Below are 16,002 nucleotides of genomic sequence, written 5' to 3'. Positions count from 1 at the left end.
CTTACGTTTTGCAGGAATCTGTGCTGGTGCCACATAAATTCTAAAAATGTGTTAAGAGTCATAAAAACTTGTCAAAAATGTTTTATATAAATGAGAAAAGTATAATTCAAAGGGATGAACTCGTTCTTTGTGGTCTGCTTGTGCAAGGAATTTTGCCATGGTTAATAGAAGCAGGATCACAACCCAGTGAAAACTTGTTGAGATGACACATTTTTGTTCATAATAATAGTCCTTTACGTCTCTGGTTTGCCAAGAAAAATAGAAGGTACTTAATTTTCAACTCATGAGTAGTCCATAAGAGTCAACAGAATTGTCCTCTTAAACATAATTGTGCTCTGCAGGGCTAAACCAACAGCATGATTTATTCTCACATTTGTCCCTTTTAAGTGCCTAAGTCTAGTACGAGATGCCTCTAAGATGCTCAGCAGTAATATTCAGCTGCAGCCTACCCCTGTGGGCACTGGAGCTTCCACCCAGTGCGTGTGTAGAACTGGCTAATTATTGATATTCCCTAAATTAATCAGTCTGAGTCTCATATATTAAGCTGGAGAGTGTCTGGAGTGTCAAGTCCTACAAAAGAAAGATGTGCAAGTTTTTATTAAAAAGCAAAGCAAAGCAAACCAAAACAAAAACCAAAACAAACAACCCCCCCAAAAAAAAACCACAACCAACCAACGAAAACCAAACCCCCAAAACCAACAAACCAACCAAAAAGCCAAAAAAACCCTAATCAAAAAAAAAAAACCACACACACACAATAAAATTAACATTTTGAGATGGTAAAAAATATATTTCAAGAATTTTAAATCTAAGTGATTCCACTACAGAAACATAATTTAAATATTTTACCAGCTGAAGAAGGAGTTCTTAAAGAATCAAGTTGTTTCACTATTCCATTAAAAAAAATTACCCAGAAAGGTCTGTTTCTCTATGGAGACACTTTCAGTGTTTGGTGATTGTCAACAGTTTTGTTCATCAGATAAATGATTTCTAGTTTTTTTTAGTTATCACAAGCAATGCACCTGTAAGAGCTTCTACTTACAAAAAGCACAAATTCCTACATGATACTTTCAAAAACAAACCCTAAACCAAAATAGTGTAGTAAGTATAAAGGAAAGAGAACTAGGAGACTGCATTTTACTATCTGTATAAATATACTTGATTGTTGTATACCAAAGAATATAATTTCCTTTGACACTTCTACATTGTGTTTGAATTATAGAGAAAAAATTATTAGTAGGAAATATTCAATTAGTCAGTATATCCAAAAATTAATTGAAGGCATGAAGAATTTTGTTATGACCTAACCACTTAATTAAGAAAAAAAAAGAATGTTTTTAAGTTTTGTGTCTAGTTTGGAATACGTATTTGAATGCAAGTTCTTGTCTACTAAGAGACCTCTTTCCTGCTCATTTGGTGGGTACTGGGTGAAGGGTGATCTTCTTCAGCTTTTTCTGTCGAAATACGTCATTATAAACTTCCAACATGAGAGAATTACTGGATCAATTCTATAACATAATGGTCATCCTCTATGATTATTGGTGTTATTTTTATCATGTTCTTTCAAATGAGTGGGATTTGGAGATATAATACATTTAATAATATAAATGAGCAGATATATGAATTTCAGCGGCTTCTGCTGTTTTCTAAATTTTTCATTTTGCCAGCTGCATTAATGAATTATAACAGACAAATTCGAGGTAATTTTCTTCAAAGTTAAAAATTTATTTTCATATGAAACTTACCATCTCCTTCTTAGCAACAATGATCTCATTTTGACAAAGTCTCCTGGTATGTTTCAGCTAGAATGTTTCCAATACAGACAGTGGTTATGTTATTCTAATATGCACAATCCAGATCAGGAATATATAAAACTTTTTGAATTAAATATTCTAGAAATAACATTTTTCTGAATATTGGGTTAGAAACATATTATGAGCATAATTGAATTTATTACTATTCCCAAGAGACAATTACTGTCTCAGTGAGAACAAATCAGACTCTTATTAGAGACACGAAAATACCATGTATTTGTTTGCCAAATATATCACTAAACTGTACAGAAAAGAGCTGAATACTTATTAATAGCAGCAAAAAGATTGAATGCTAAGTATGGTTATTGGTGTCGTCAAAAAAAATGTAACTGGCTAAGATGAACATGTTGATATGAAATGAATTTGTTAAATCACTCAGAGTTGATCTAACAGTGGTTTTACTGAAGCATCGTGTATGATAATGGATAATGAGCAGACTTGAGAAGTATTTCAGTTAAAAATAATACTTTGCTGACCTAAATATCTATTACTTTTTTTTTTTTTTTGTTAGGGGTTTCTTTTTCAATATCACATTCAAGAACGTCACAAAGTGGGGTTTGAATCTAATCGCAGTTGGTTTATCAGTTTTATTAAGAACAAGATTAACCAGCAATCAGTGAACTCTAAATTCAGGGTCAGTATGAGCAATGCTAAAGATAAACCACAACATTAGGTGCCACTATGATGTTAATATATATCTAAACAGTCTTCTATACATAATACCAACCATTATGGATCAAATGTGTCTTATTTATTTATTTGTTTGTTTTTTTGTTTGTTTACTGTAAGGAACTACAGTAATTTTATGTCACTTATTACCTTATCAATGTTTTTGAATGTGTAATATGTTTTTTTTCATATCTTTTCTTTCCTGCTTTGATGCCCAATCACTAATACTTATGAAAACTCAGAATTTCTTTTCCACAGAAAATTTTGGGAGAAAAAAAACCACGTTTTGAATACTAAAATGGAAATTCTGAAAAAATTTGGAAAAGCAAAAACTAGATAGCATATATTTAGAAATGAAGTACTTATATTATTACTCATATTTATCTTAGATGCCAAGTTTTTCATCTTACTAGAACACCTCGTTTCTCATCAATATGCATATCCTGAAGTTACAAGTTAAAATCCCAAACTCTCCAGATGTTAGATGTGAAACTAGCCTGGTTTCCAATGAAAAACATTGCCTTTAGGTCATCTAAAGGTTATTTTCCAAATACTTTCTCAGAATGTGCTGGTTTCTCTAAATCAGATTAGTTTTACATCACAAAACACCACTGGCCAAGGATGCACGATCAATACGGCCAAAAGAAGTCTGGCTTTCCCTTTTTATAGCTTTCCCTTCCCTTTCTTTAGTCATTGTCTCTCCCTCATTTTTTTTCATCTGCAAGGGACTTCTTTCTTTGTTTCTGTGCAGTATCCCATTTTGACAACTGGTCCATGTGTAGTCTCTAAAAAGAGGATGAGATTGTTCCTCCTCCTTGTGATTTCTTAGCTATTGGCTTCCAGCTCCATGCTGTGCCTCTTGCATGGTCTTCTGCCTGCTATACACTGTAGTGTCTGACCCATCTTTGGGGAGGAAGATGGCCTGTTGAGGGCAGAAAAGCTTTCAAATAACCAAACCTATAGGTAATGAAAAGAGAAACTTCCAAGGAATTAGAGAGGGTTGTGCAGAACTTACTACAACTCTGAAAGTCACTGTCCTAGCTCAAAGCAAGTCTGAAAGCGAGGGCCTATGTACAAGAGGCTATGGGCAGTTGGGAAATTGCAGAAAAAAGCTTTTGTAACTTGTATTCTCTCCTTCTTGATCAATTTGAAGCTTTTCTATTAAACAAACAAAAAAACCCAACACCTTATTCTCCTTTTTACACTACATACATCAATTCTATTTTAGTTTTTAAATTTTCTGGTTTTCTCTGTGAAGCTCACTATGAGGAAAATGTCTCGATAGGTCTATGTCATAGCTGTGGCCAGCTCAGGGTCCTATTGCTTCATCACTCTGTGCAAGCTCACCATCTCCAGGGCCTGCCTACCAAGACTATGTTCCTGTTTTCTTATCTTTCCAGAATGCTCAGGGTTTTCACTGAGTGATGCATACCTCACATAGTACAATTTTATCTTATTTAGTCTGAATAACATCTCTATTTCTCTGTTCATTTTCTGATCAAAATGTTACTGTTAATGTTAACTCACTGAGTACTGTTTATAGTCTGTCTCTAGTTCCTCCATTAGTTCTTTCCACTCTCTGTACAGAACACAACAAAAGTGAACAAAAATGCAGAATATTGTAAGAGATTTGTGATTTTATATATGAAAGAGAGGGTTAATTCAGCATCCAGATTTGTTTCGGTTGGAGAGAGGATGGAGGGAGAAGTTAAAAAAGCAAGTAGGCAATGAGAAATTCTGAAATGTTAAAATTTTTGTGAAGTTCTTTGAATATTTTTTTCTCGAGGCCTTGAGAAACAAGTTGGCTTAAATTGTGATATCCACATTGTGCATTGAAAATTAAATGACTTTGCCTTTATTTATGTATATATATTTTAGGTCCGAACATGGATTCTTACAGTGGGATACACAACTGCATTCGGAGCAATGTTTGCAAAAACATGGAGAGTTCATGCAATTTTCAAAAATGTAAAAATGAAGAAAAAGGTGAGAAGAAACAAACTCTTTTCTTATTGCTTTTTAAATATAATTTTCTAATTGTTTTGCTACCTTTCCTAGTTGGCCACAGCTGTGCTGACTCTGTTCATGTGTCCCGTTCAAAGATCCTGAATGGTTTAATACTGGGGCTTTCTTGATCTCCTTTTTAGTCTCTGAGAGTTGGAGTCAAGCATCCTCTCTTCAGTCTTTATAACAAGAGGTGGGCAGTGGAGATGGTTATAAAATGTCAAAGTGAATTCGAATCCCCACTCTCACTTAGTATGTTGTTTCAGCATCCAGAGGGCTCCTTCTGGTAGATTCACAACTGTTAGGAAATGTTTTCTTATTACGTTTGGTTTAGATACAGATGTTACACCCAGATTTCTCATGAATTAGTAGGAGAAGGCAAGAGAAAATGCTGTTTAAACAGCTTTCTATTTCTAATTTTGATTGAAATTCCACAAGTTTACTCTAAGACTGATCAGAACTGAACTACAACTGTCTCTGTCATTTTTGGTACAGCATATTTTCTGTAAACAGCTAGGCTCAGCTCAGGACTAGTACAGCACTTCATGTATGTATTGTTCATTTGATACTTTCCTCTGTGGAGCTTCTTTTCACACATGAAGTACTTTTAATCAAATGGTTTTATTTAAAAATTGGAAAAATGGTGAATAGAAATCATTTTGACAGAAAAAGCATTAGGAGAAATGCACATGAAACAGAGAAACAAAATTAGTATTATTATAGAGTAGTGCCAAATGCAGTTCCTATGTGCATCTGAATATATTTATTCTAGTAAGTGATAAAGAGTCACATTCAAAATAAGTAGAACAATATTCCAAAACCTTGTCAGATTTCTCTTTTTATTTCCCTCTATGTGTGGTCAGAGATCTCTATTATTAATTTTTTTTGTCAGTACTGTGTTATTTTTTCCACAATTACAATGTGTAGGGAGTCTGTTACAATGGGATACATCCTTCCCTTAAAAGGTTTGGACTTCAGATAAACACAGAGAGTTAACTCAGTTTCTAAGAGGATTTGTGTCTGAAGTTATTAAGGAATTGCATCTGGAACTGGATCTAGCACTCTGGCACCCTAACAACACAGCCACCTAGTACTTCCCCCTACTATTCTGTCCTGTCAGGTTTGCTTAAATGTTTGTTAATTAAATCCCAAATATCATTCATTGTAAAAAATAATGAAGAGTAAATACAAAATATGCTAAAAAAACCTAAAATTATAAAAAATTTCTGTACCAGGAACAGGATACTCTGGATGGAGGGAATTGGAAACCACCCTTTCTGCACCTGTGCAAAGAGCCCGCTGTAATATATCAGTTTATGCTACCAGAGTCTTCTATATATATTTGTCAAGGATCTTACACTTTCTATATTAAACTTCTTTAATGAAAGATGAGCCAGTATTTTATCTTTCTGAAAAATTAAATTTTATATTGCAAATATGTTTTCAGCTATGTTGGTACAAGTCTTTGTAAATCATTGAATTTACACAATATATTCTCAGTCTAACACATAAAAGCATTTACTTAATAACCTTTATTATCCTCAGAACTTTATCATTTTCACAACACGTACATTTCAAAGAGGAATGAACAGGTACTACAATGAACTCTTACTAAGCAATTACTTTTTTTTTTTTTTCAATTCTACAGTGCCCCTGTTCTTCAACAAATTGCAAATTGCAATTGTTTATGCACAGCTGGATGTTAAGAATTATTTAAGATCAGTTAAAAAGACACCAACCAGTATAAGGGAGATAAACTTTCAGATATCTGGATGCTGACTAATGAGCTACTTTGCTCTGAGTGATACTGGAAATTCAAGGCTATTAGGGTGCCCTATTCAATATTCTGGAATTAAGTAAATAATGCATTTTGTTCTGTAAACTTTAAAGAGTGCTTTATTTGGATATCCCACTCCAAAACACAAGCATGAATCATAGAAGACAACAGTTTTCTTAATGTAAAACAAATTAGCTATCCAGGATAAATATTTACTAGTCATACATTTTCTGTCTTTGATTTGCCAGGATAGATAAAACTGGCTTTAGGACTTGATTGAAAAATGTGGCACTCTTTACTTATGTCTTACAAGAATGCCATTTCCATTTTCTGCAGATATTATTTACAGATATTTTCTATCTTTGGGTGCACAGACATTAGAAATTTTCACAAACAATATCTATACTGACAAATAAACAAAAGTAGTGCTGCATGAAAAAGCACATTAATGTTTTTTGAATTAGCTGTGTCATGATAGAGCAGACTGGTGTTACAGTCAGAGGAGTACAAAGTTCCAAAATTATTTAAGTACTGTGGATCCTATTAATTTGTAATCGCTTCAGTTACTACTCGTATGTAAGTATGACAGTAAAATCCATATAACATTTAGGCCTACCACTTTTGCCTGTCATCCTCAATATTTTCATGAGGAAAATTTTTCCCAACAGTGAAATTTCTTCACAACGTGGAAGAATCTCTGTTCAGCTTTTGAAAATATTGGTTAATTGATATCATTAAAGTGAGTATTAAGTAAGGGAGAGAAGAATATGATGAATAAATCTATCTTCATCAGATAGGGCAAGCTTGCTTCCGTACATTTATTGGACACATCTTAAGTGCACAGCATGGTTTTGTGAAGAGATGAGTGGATTTCTGTCTCATTGTGAGAAAGTGTACAGATTTTTAAATAATAAAAATACACTATGGCTCCATTTTAGTGCAGTGGAGAGTGGAACTAAAGTATTTAGAGTGTCTTGAATTAGTCAAAGATTCTCATTAACTGTTGTTTATAAAGCTTTCAAAAATCTCTTTTATTTTCACCCATTTATACATCCACTCCTCTATTATTGGAAAATAATAAACAAAAAAATTAAGAATACACTCCTTCTGCTATCAAACTACTAATGAACAAATTTTGCAAAATTCCCAGAGCTTGGTTACCATCTTTGATCTTCCTAGGGCTCAAAGGAAGCAAATTAAAAATGCATTAATTTTAACTGGAACAGAAACAGAGGGGTGCAAAGGAATCGATTTTGTCAAATGGAAATTACGAAGTCAGTAGGGGGAAATACATTACTTTTTAATTTTGAAAAGATTAGTAGAGGTAATGGAAAGTAGAATAGAATTAGTATTAATAATAACTGTGCAATTCTGGGTTTATATGTCTCCTTTTTGTTGGTTTGGGTAGCAGAATGTCTTCTGCTCAGTGAGAGGTGGGAACTACTTTTATGTTTCCCTTGGCAGCGGGAGGGCTGGCAGCAGATGAGAGGAGAGAGAGGAGAATATCGGTGGCAGGAGAGCACATGATGTCCTGGGGAAGCTTTAGCGAGCTGAACCATTTGAAGAAGCCAGACCTTCTGGTAAAATTTAGAAGGATAAGAAGCTGTCTGTTTTGATGGGATCTGCACTGTCTTGGGGTTTTGGGGGTGTTAAAGCAGTCCTGCATAATGACTGCTCCTGCATAACTCCTGCATGCCAAATAAAGCCCATACGCTTTTGATAAATACCAGAATAGTAAGAAATTCAAAGTCGTGGTATTTAAAGCCTCCATAAGTTTTATATATTCTGCTCCTACAAAGACAACCATTTGGCCATTTTTAGATGGCTACAATAAAACACGAATATGATGTGGGTCACAATATTGCTTTGTCGCAGTTCCTATTTGAAAGTGGAATACATCTCAGTTGATGTTATAAGCTTGTCTTACCGTTAACATAGTACATTCTGGCTTTGTCTACTTGGACTTAATTCTTTAACTGTGGCATCACAGTGGGGGTTTTTATGTTTAATTTTCACTGAAAATAATTATCCTTGTACTCAATTATTACTACCCCTGTAGACTTCTGGTGGCATATGTCTTCATGCTGACAAAAGTTGTTACAAGACAAATACAGAATATAGTTACACAAGGGATGTATAACAGCGTCTTTTCTTGAGGTTTGTGCTGCTATAATTTTGCCAACATTATTCTACTCCTTCATGATAATTCATAAGCTTTTCTCTGTATTGGTACTATCACAGGGCAAGAAACAAACCACAACAGAGAAAAATGACTTATCAATCTAACCCGACTTAGCTATGCCTGTCAGGCTGCCATCTGGCAAACTTATTTTCATGTATTTGGCGTCCTAGGTCCTTAAAAGACTACTGAAGAGAGCTATGGTCTTCATGCCTTACAAAGATGGGTAGGAGATTGTACAGACTATGTTGTTGACACTAGGATGGGAGGCTGGCACTGCAAGGGAATGGTAGGGCCAAGACGTTGGGAGCAGGAAAGAGGCTGAAGATGAGAAATCGGGTTTGCTGCTAGGAGCTTCAACAGGGAAACCTGTCCATGTGAAAAGGGTAGGGAAAAGCTTGGAACTGTATACTGGGAGAAAATGTTGAAGAGGGAGACTGAATTTGTATTAAAATTCCCCTAGAATTAAACTAAGTTTGCAAGCCAGTAAAGACAGGAAAGGCTGTAAGAACTGATGAAGAAAGCTGAGTATGATGGAATGTAGAGCCTGAGTTCGGTATTTAAGTGGCAAACTAGATGAGAGACTAGGTCTGACTTAAAATTAGATTACAATTAAAATTTAGAGGCAAAATGGGAGGCCTGAAAAGTAGGGACACAGACTGGGAAAGGAATGTAGGAATTAGAAAGGAGTAAGAGGCAAGAAAAAAGCTGAGATTAGGACTGGCAAAAATGGTTGCACAAGAAGTGTGGGCAGAGCATAAAATCTGAACACAGGATTTTAGAATTTCACTGTTCTTTTTCTATTACTATGTACCTATAAAACCTACAGGCAAAACCTGTACCTTGTCTTCCTGTTATGTGGTTGTACAGCTCATGATAGCTACTAGTGACTGTTTTAGCTCAAGCTGATGAGGTGTGCAAAGATGTAAAGGCTCCTTTTGCTGATGCATGCAGCTCTTAATAATTGAATTCTCTTTCTTTTGGTTTTCTTTATGAAGAATGGGCTCATGAAAACATTAAAAGTTCTATGTTGTGGCTAAATGTCAATAACTGAAAAACTACAGCTTACTCAGATCTCTACAATTTCCATTTCTTTCCCTGTGTGCATTCCCCAGTTCAGCCTTAGTTTTCTACATAATGCCACTGTCATGGAGCAAACGTGGAGTTTTGAGAAAGACAGTCTCATATATAAGAGAGTTAAGTGCCAAATGAAGTAAAATAATTACTTCACAGAATTATTTGTTATGCTTTAGGAATATCTCTGAGCATAGTTTTCAGAAATCATTCTTTTGTTTCATTGTTTCTGAGAAGGAAATTTATTACCTGAGTGAAACAGAGCAGGAATTCTCAAAATTGTAGCTCATTGCCTTCCCACTCCATCCCAACACAAATCTGGCCGCTCTACCTCCATAATTTGTATAGTTAATATCTTGTAAACAGGCACATGGGAAAACCGGAAGGAGTAAGACCATCCAGGCTCTTTCTGGGGAGCAGGGCACACGGATTACTCTGAGCAGCCCCAGGTTCTGATCCCCCCAGGTCAGGGTGGGCAGCAGCTGGCTGTGTGCTCCTATACCTGCATGGTGCCAGCTGCAGGGAAGCTGCCAGTTCCTGCAATTGCACAGTGTCCCTGGGGGGAAAGAGAGATTAAAGCAGTTGGAGTGTGCACGATTATCAGCTTTTTTGCTGCTCTCTTCTCCTCACAACTTGTCTCTGTTGATTGCTATCTGCACCTCTCATTTGACTACCTCTGCGAGAAAGTTTATAGAACAAGTGTAATCTCTAGACATAAATTTGCTATAAGTTTTTTGAGCCACCTGTGGAATTTAGAATTTATTACAATCTATAATTTTTCTCACAAAAGTGCTAGAGGTTTAAAAAAAGTTACCCATTATCTTAGTCATTTAAAAATAGATGAAGCCAAGTTCTCCAGATTATAATGACAGAGGGTTTAGGTCAGAACCTCAAAGGCCATGTCTCCTTTATTCACTTTAATCCTTTGTAGACATGGTTCTGTATTAACATGAATATAGTTCATATCATCCGATAGTTCTTTCTGTAACCACTGCTATAATATATTTTTCCAGGTCAGTTTTCAGACAGTAAATATTCATACTTTTGCAGAACATTTTTGTTCAATCTAGCCAGAGCTTTTTGTGTGTATGAAAAAAAGTTATACGATGGATTTCCCCTGGAATACACATGTATTCTACTAAATATATATGAGAGATCATAAGTCTGAAGACAAGATGTGTCAGGATCCAGAAATTTACTTTGGGTAACCATACCAACAGTATAACAATCTATTAGGGACCATCTGCTGAAAATGAACCAGCATATGGATACCTAAAGCAATGTTCAGTGTTATTGTTCAGTTCCTGAGAGTAAGAAATAAGACAGTAGCTTGAAATTTGCTTATGTTTAGGATTTTTTTTTATTATGAATATTTACCACTGGACAAAGTAATCTATGATACGTACAGTGCAGTGTGTAAATTATTCAGGTGACTTCATGGGTTATTAATATACAGATACAGTATTTCCTAAAGCGATATAAGTAGAAAGCAAATTATTTTTTCCCCCAAATAGCTACAACTATAAATTTTAAGTCCAAAGCTTCAAAAATAGTCAATGTAATCCTAGAATCCATATTTAGATGTAAAATAAGCATCCTGGTTTTCATAAGAGCTGATCAGCCAAAGTGTCAACCAAGGAACAATAGGAATCATATCTCTAAAATTTACATTCATATAAATATGGATCAGGGAGCTTAATCTCAAGCTCCTGTCACAGAGAGAAACTGAGCTAATGAACTGTACATCTAGGAGAAAAATCTGCTTTTGAAGTAATTTATGTATGTAAATTTCTGCATGGTACAGTTTGATAAGGCTCAAACTCAGTAGTGACAAAAACAATGAAAACTGTGTGTGAAATGTAACTGCTCATAAATGGTACTACAACCATAATTTCTATGTATTATGAGACTAATGGATGACAGAGAAATAAAGACATGTCGCTACAAAGTATGAGGCAATTTTTTCCTGAATAGCTTGAAATTGGATTGTAAATGTAATCAAGTGCATTGATGTTCCTAACTATTTGGTAATGATGTAGTATGCTTTCCCACAGAATTTTTCATTAAGGAAAATATTAAAGTCTAGGTATTTTAATGTTATCACAAACAAAATCAGAACATTTCTTCTAGAGCATTCAAATCCTTTATGCACTTTCATTTTTTTCCTGAAGATTGGGATTCCTTTTAACAGTAAACATGAGAATTCACAGCTCTCGCAGAAATTCCTTCACCCTTATTGCCAATGTGATGTTGGGCTCAACAGGTGCATTTCTCTCGAAGGTGAATTTGACCTGCTGTGTTGATGTCATATGCAGCTCTCTCAAGGCAAAATGTCTTGCTTTATTTATGGTAGTGAGCAGAAGTTAACACAATATTCAGGGGTGTTTGTAAGACTATTCTCTAAAGCACAGTTCAGCAAAAATAGCTGGTTCTGATTTTGTCAAGTTAGATTTCTTTAGTGCCATTTTTAAACGAAAATGCTTTTTATTTTTGTCCTTTCGAAAGAGTTTTGTGAAAAATAACCATGTTGTATCACTGTGGGCTCATTATGCTTGGATTAGCAATATTAGTTAAACAATCACCTCTCCAATTCTCTAGTGCATTGTAGTCATAACTAAGGCTCAGGCTTTCAAAAATGAGGATTTTTATAACTCTTTTTAACCCGTCACTGAATCCCTCTCCTTCTCTAACATCTGTAAAGTTTCTATCTTCTACATCCCCTAGGGAGCACTACCACTAGGATGTTCCTGCTTTCTTTTATATGAGTTGGAAAAGAGGAAATGTGTCCTCTGATTGGATAGCTTCTCCTGGCATCAAGGCATAGAGTCAACAGATCCACATTCGCAATACTGTTATTGAGAGGATGAGTCTACCCAATGATGCAATTATCCTAAACAGGAGTTAGCAAAGAGAACGTGCTTTAGAAATGTGTTCTTTAGCAGGCTAGTGACTGTAGCTATTTAATTCTCAAAACCAAGCTTTTTGGTGATATCCGATTGTCCATTTTTGTCAAGAGTACTACACACTCCACTATCCTGGAAAGCAGAAAAAGTCATCAAGTTCCTAGACTAGAAGGATCACAGTAGATTCTCACAGGAAACAGAAATGTAACTTTTTTGTTTGTTTTTTATAAGTAGATATACAAATCTTCCATGAAATTAATCAAAATACCTCTAAGAGTGTAAAACTTAGCTTTTTACTCCCAGTGACTTACTGGTCAAAAAACCTTGTTTCTACAAAGCATGCTTTCTAAAATGTTAGCATTCACTCACTAAATCTAGTGTAATTGCAGCGTGATGTGTTCCCAATACTAATCATAGAATCTATTATAGGAAATACTCATAATAGCTGTTGAAAAAAACATTGTGGAGTTATTTGGAACAATGTATAATGTGTTTTCAATAGTCCTTTTTTCTCATTCCATTACACAATAGAAATTAAGAATGTATTACAGTACAGTTCTCTAAAATATTAATGGCTTTAATAACTATAAGATAGATATCTCCCTCAACCCACGTATGGCAAAGTTCATCCACCTACCACTGCCTCTGCATCACCAACCTCATGGCGCCATCCCACTTGTGTCAACCCACTTAATGTAGGGGACCAACCCAAAGGTGTCTATTAATCATACTGAGGGAAAGGAAGGAGTAGCTTATGCAGTGGAGAGAGTATCCTGAAGGCAAATTCAGGAGTGGTTTTATGGTTCCTTTTCCAGCCTTTAAGACTTTATAATTTTTTGCCCCCAAAACTCTATTATTTTTTCCCTTTCCCCTCCAGCTCAGAGGAAGAACTCTTATCAGCATGATTTCTCTATGTACCAGGGAGAGGAATATTTGGTTTCAGATTTCTGAGGGCTTTTATAATTGCTGTCAGTGCTATTCATTTAATTGAATAAGGTCTAGGAAGCTTCACAGAGGGATCCTTTAAAAAGGTTTTTTCTCTACAGATTCCATCCCCGGAGTCTGGGGAAGAGACAACTGAAAAAAAGTTAATTAATACCATTAAGTGTTTATCCAGCTAGTGCCAGAAGGCAAGGGACAGCTCTGTCAGCTAGAGTAGAAATGGTTGATCTACATGAGAGAAACCAGAATCACCTTCTTAAACAGAAAACCCCTACATTTTAAATGAAAAAGAAAATATATATATATTTATATCCAAACCTATAAAGAGATACAAAACTACTCCCAGACTTACTATGCTTCTATGAATTCAATTAAAAACTCAACCAATCAACCAAACCACAAAGATTTACCTAATAATTTACCTTCCTATAAATCTAAAGATATTTTCTTCTGACAAAGGCAGGTGAAGTTCCTGGTAACAAGAAACTAACTCTGTTACCAGGAACAAACAAACTTAACTCTGAAAAAAAGACAGGGTAAATTAATTCTTCAGTCAATGTTGAAAAGCCATTGGTGGAACTCAGTACATCACTAATGTTGCATCCCGGAGAAAAGGGTTAGTCTTCATATGCAAGGCTCTTTCTTCTTGGTTTAGAATGAAGTTCAGCTTTAAGTTCTACATCATATGCATTTGCAGAGTTGATTTCTAATAAGGTAAGAAATAACAAAAAGTTTTCCCTAACCTTAACTATAAAAAACAAGCCTAATGTTTAATTACTGTTGTTTGCCAGATTGCCAAGTAATCCCATAAACTGACTGACAATAGTGTCCTTCAGGGCGCAATGGATGTGCTTTAGGAAGCAAAGGAAAAAAAAGCCCCACAAAAAGTCTATGAAATAATAACTAAATGGACAATTGAAGTTACTGTGGCACGTAGCCTGTGATAGTTCTAGAAAATCCTCTGAAGTTTCCATGAGCAGAAACTTTATCCCAGAGAGATTTAGAGAGATTTTATATCTCCTTTGATCTGACTGCATGGTCTATGGAAGGTAAAGATTTTGATCTGTCTTTATAGTCACAGATTTTCAGAATAATTTTTATTTGCTCATGCAACAATGTTGCTGAGAAAAGAATGGCTTACCAGTTTCTCTACTGAGTGAATTTGTTTTGAGGACATCGTTTCCAGATATATAGTCCAGACTGGTAGCAATGGCATTTATAACAGTGGGCAGATCTGCCAGGATGAGACAGATTCACCTATCCAATCACAGATGGTAGAAAATATGACTCACAGATGCTGCTGTGTGAGAGCTTGGCCTCAGGAAGGATTCAGAAGCACTTGCAAAAATGGATTTTATTAGCTACTGTTCATTTCTCCAAAAGCTGATTTACTGTATGCTAGAAGGAAAATGAAAAGGGAAAAAATAAGAACTTTCTTCTTAAAGAAGAATGATATATTTGATTGTGAGGAGCCTCAGTTGCTTGTGACTTTCTTTTGTCAGAGGATTTGTTGGATTCACAATATCTGAGTCAAGACTCCTTCAGTGCATCTGGTGTTTCCCAAGGAGTGAATGTACTGAACTTAAGGAGTGCTGGTGGGTGGGAGTGATGGCTGGGGAGAGGGAAAGCTGGGCTTCCTGCGGGTGGAAGGAGGAGAGTAGCAAGCCTTTTAGAAATGCTGCTAGTGATATACCAGCAGCGTTTCTCAGAGCAAATTTATGTTAGGACAAGCTGCTAATCATTGACAGAAATGAAAATAATTGAAGTTCAGTGTCTTGTTCTGAAAGCTAGCATTTTGGTGGAGAGTTCTGCTTCAGCAGAAAAAAAAAACATTCCAGCAATGGTTTTGCCAGGGATAGACCAGCACTGTGCTGAGCGTGTGAGGCAGCCCCAGGCACACTGCATTCAGCCTGCTCACCCTGCACACAGCATCAGTACCCCAGTGTTTTACAGAGCTCATTACAGTAGTGTAGGTCACTTTATCTGGTTATCTTATGGGCTCTCTTTTGCTTGCCTTCCTCCTGGCTGTCTGGCAGAAGTAAGGGACGAATAATACCCACTGCCAGTGACAGCTGCTCTTAAATAACTCTCCCCTTCTGTCCAGAAAAGGTCCATTAACAGCGTAATGTAGGGAAAATAGCTCCAAGAGGTATCCAAGGAAGAGCTCCACTGTTTGCTATATCTCTACTTTTATTTGTTCTAATAACTACCTGTCCAAAAAAAGGTTACCAAACTTACATGTGAACTAAAATACTGACAGTAGTGCAAGGTCAGGTATGAATGAAAGAAAGACATCCAAGAGCAAGGAGGAGTGGTTAGCAATGTGATCATGAAGTGATTTATTTTGATCCTATGAATGGATTATGAGTATTACTGCTTTTAATAATATCCTTTCATTCTTTTGCTTCTGACATTGTACCAGTTTAATTAGTATTGTCAGATGTTGGTAAATCTGCATCTAAAATACTCACTATTTTCGTTAGAAAGATAAGATGTTTTGGGTTTTTTTTCAAGGAACCTTTTGGGTTTAGGAGGGCAAAGGGAAACATTTCTGGCAGATGCTTTTCACATAGCTTTAATTTTCTCAAATACGTATTTTTAGCTGAAGTTAATTGTCTTCACATCCTCTTAGGGTGTGGG

General features: G+C 35.6%; 1 protein-coding gene across 1 annotated transcript in view; it reads left to right on the top strand.

The window, feature by feature from the left end:
* The window catches only part of GABBR2 (gamma-aminobutyric acid type B receptor subunit 2), a 370,340-nt gene that overhangs the window by 210,366 nt on the left and 143,972 nt on the right, over nucleotides 1-16,002 (top strand). The window contains exon 12 of the mRNA XM_018069987.2: nucleotides 4,362-4,469. Coding sequence (XP_017925476.1) covers nucleotides 4,362-4,469 — 108 coding nt within the window. The remainder of the gene's footprint in view (nucleotides 1-4,361; nucleotides 4,470-16,002) is intronic.

This window comes from Manacus vitellinus, unplaced genomic scaffold (genome assembly GCF_001715985.3).
Source record: "Manacus vitellinus isolate BGI_N305 unplaced genomic scaffold, ASM171598v3 scaffold_17_pilon, whole genome shotgun sequence".
NCBI classification, from domain to species: domain Eukaryota; kingdom Metazoa; phylum Chordata; class Aves; order Passeriformes; family Pipridae; genus Manacus; species Manacus vitellinus.
The sequence above is the reverse complement of the archived record's forward strand: the minus strand, read 5'-3'. Positions and strand labels throughout refer to the sequence as shown.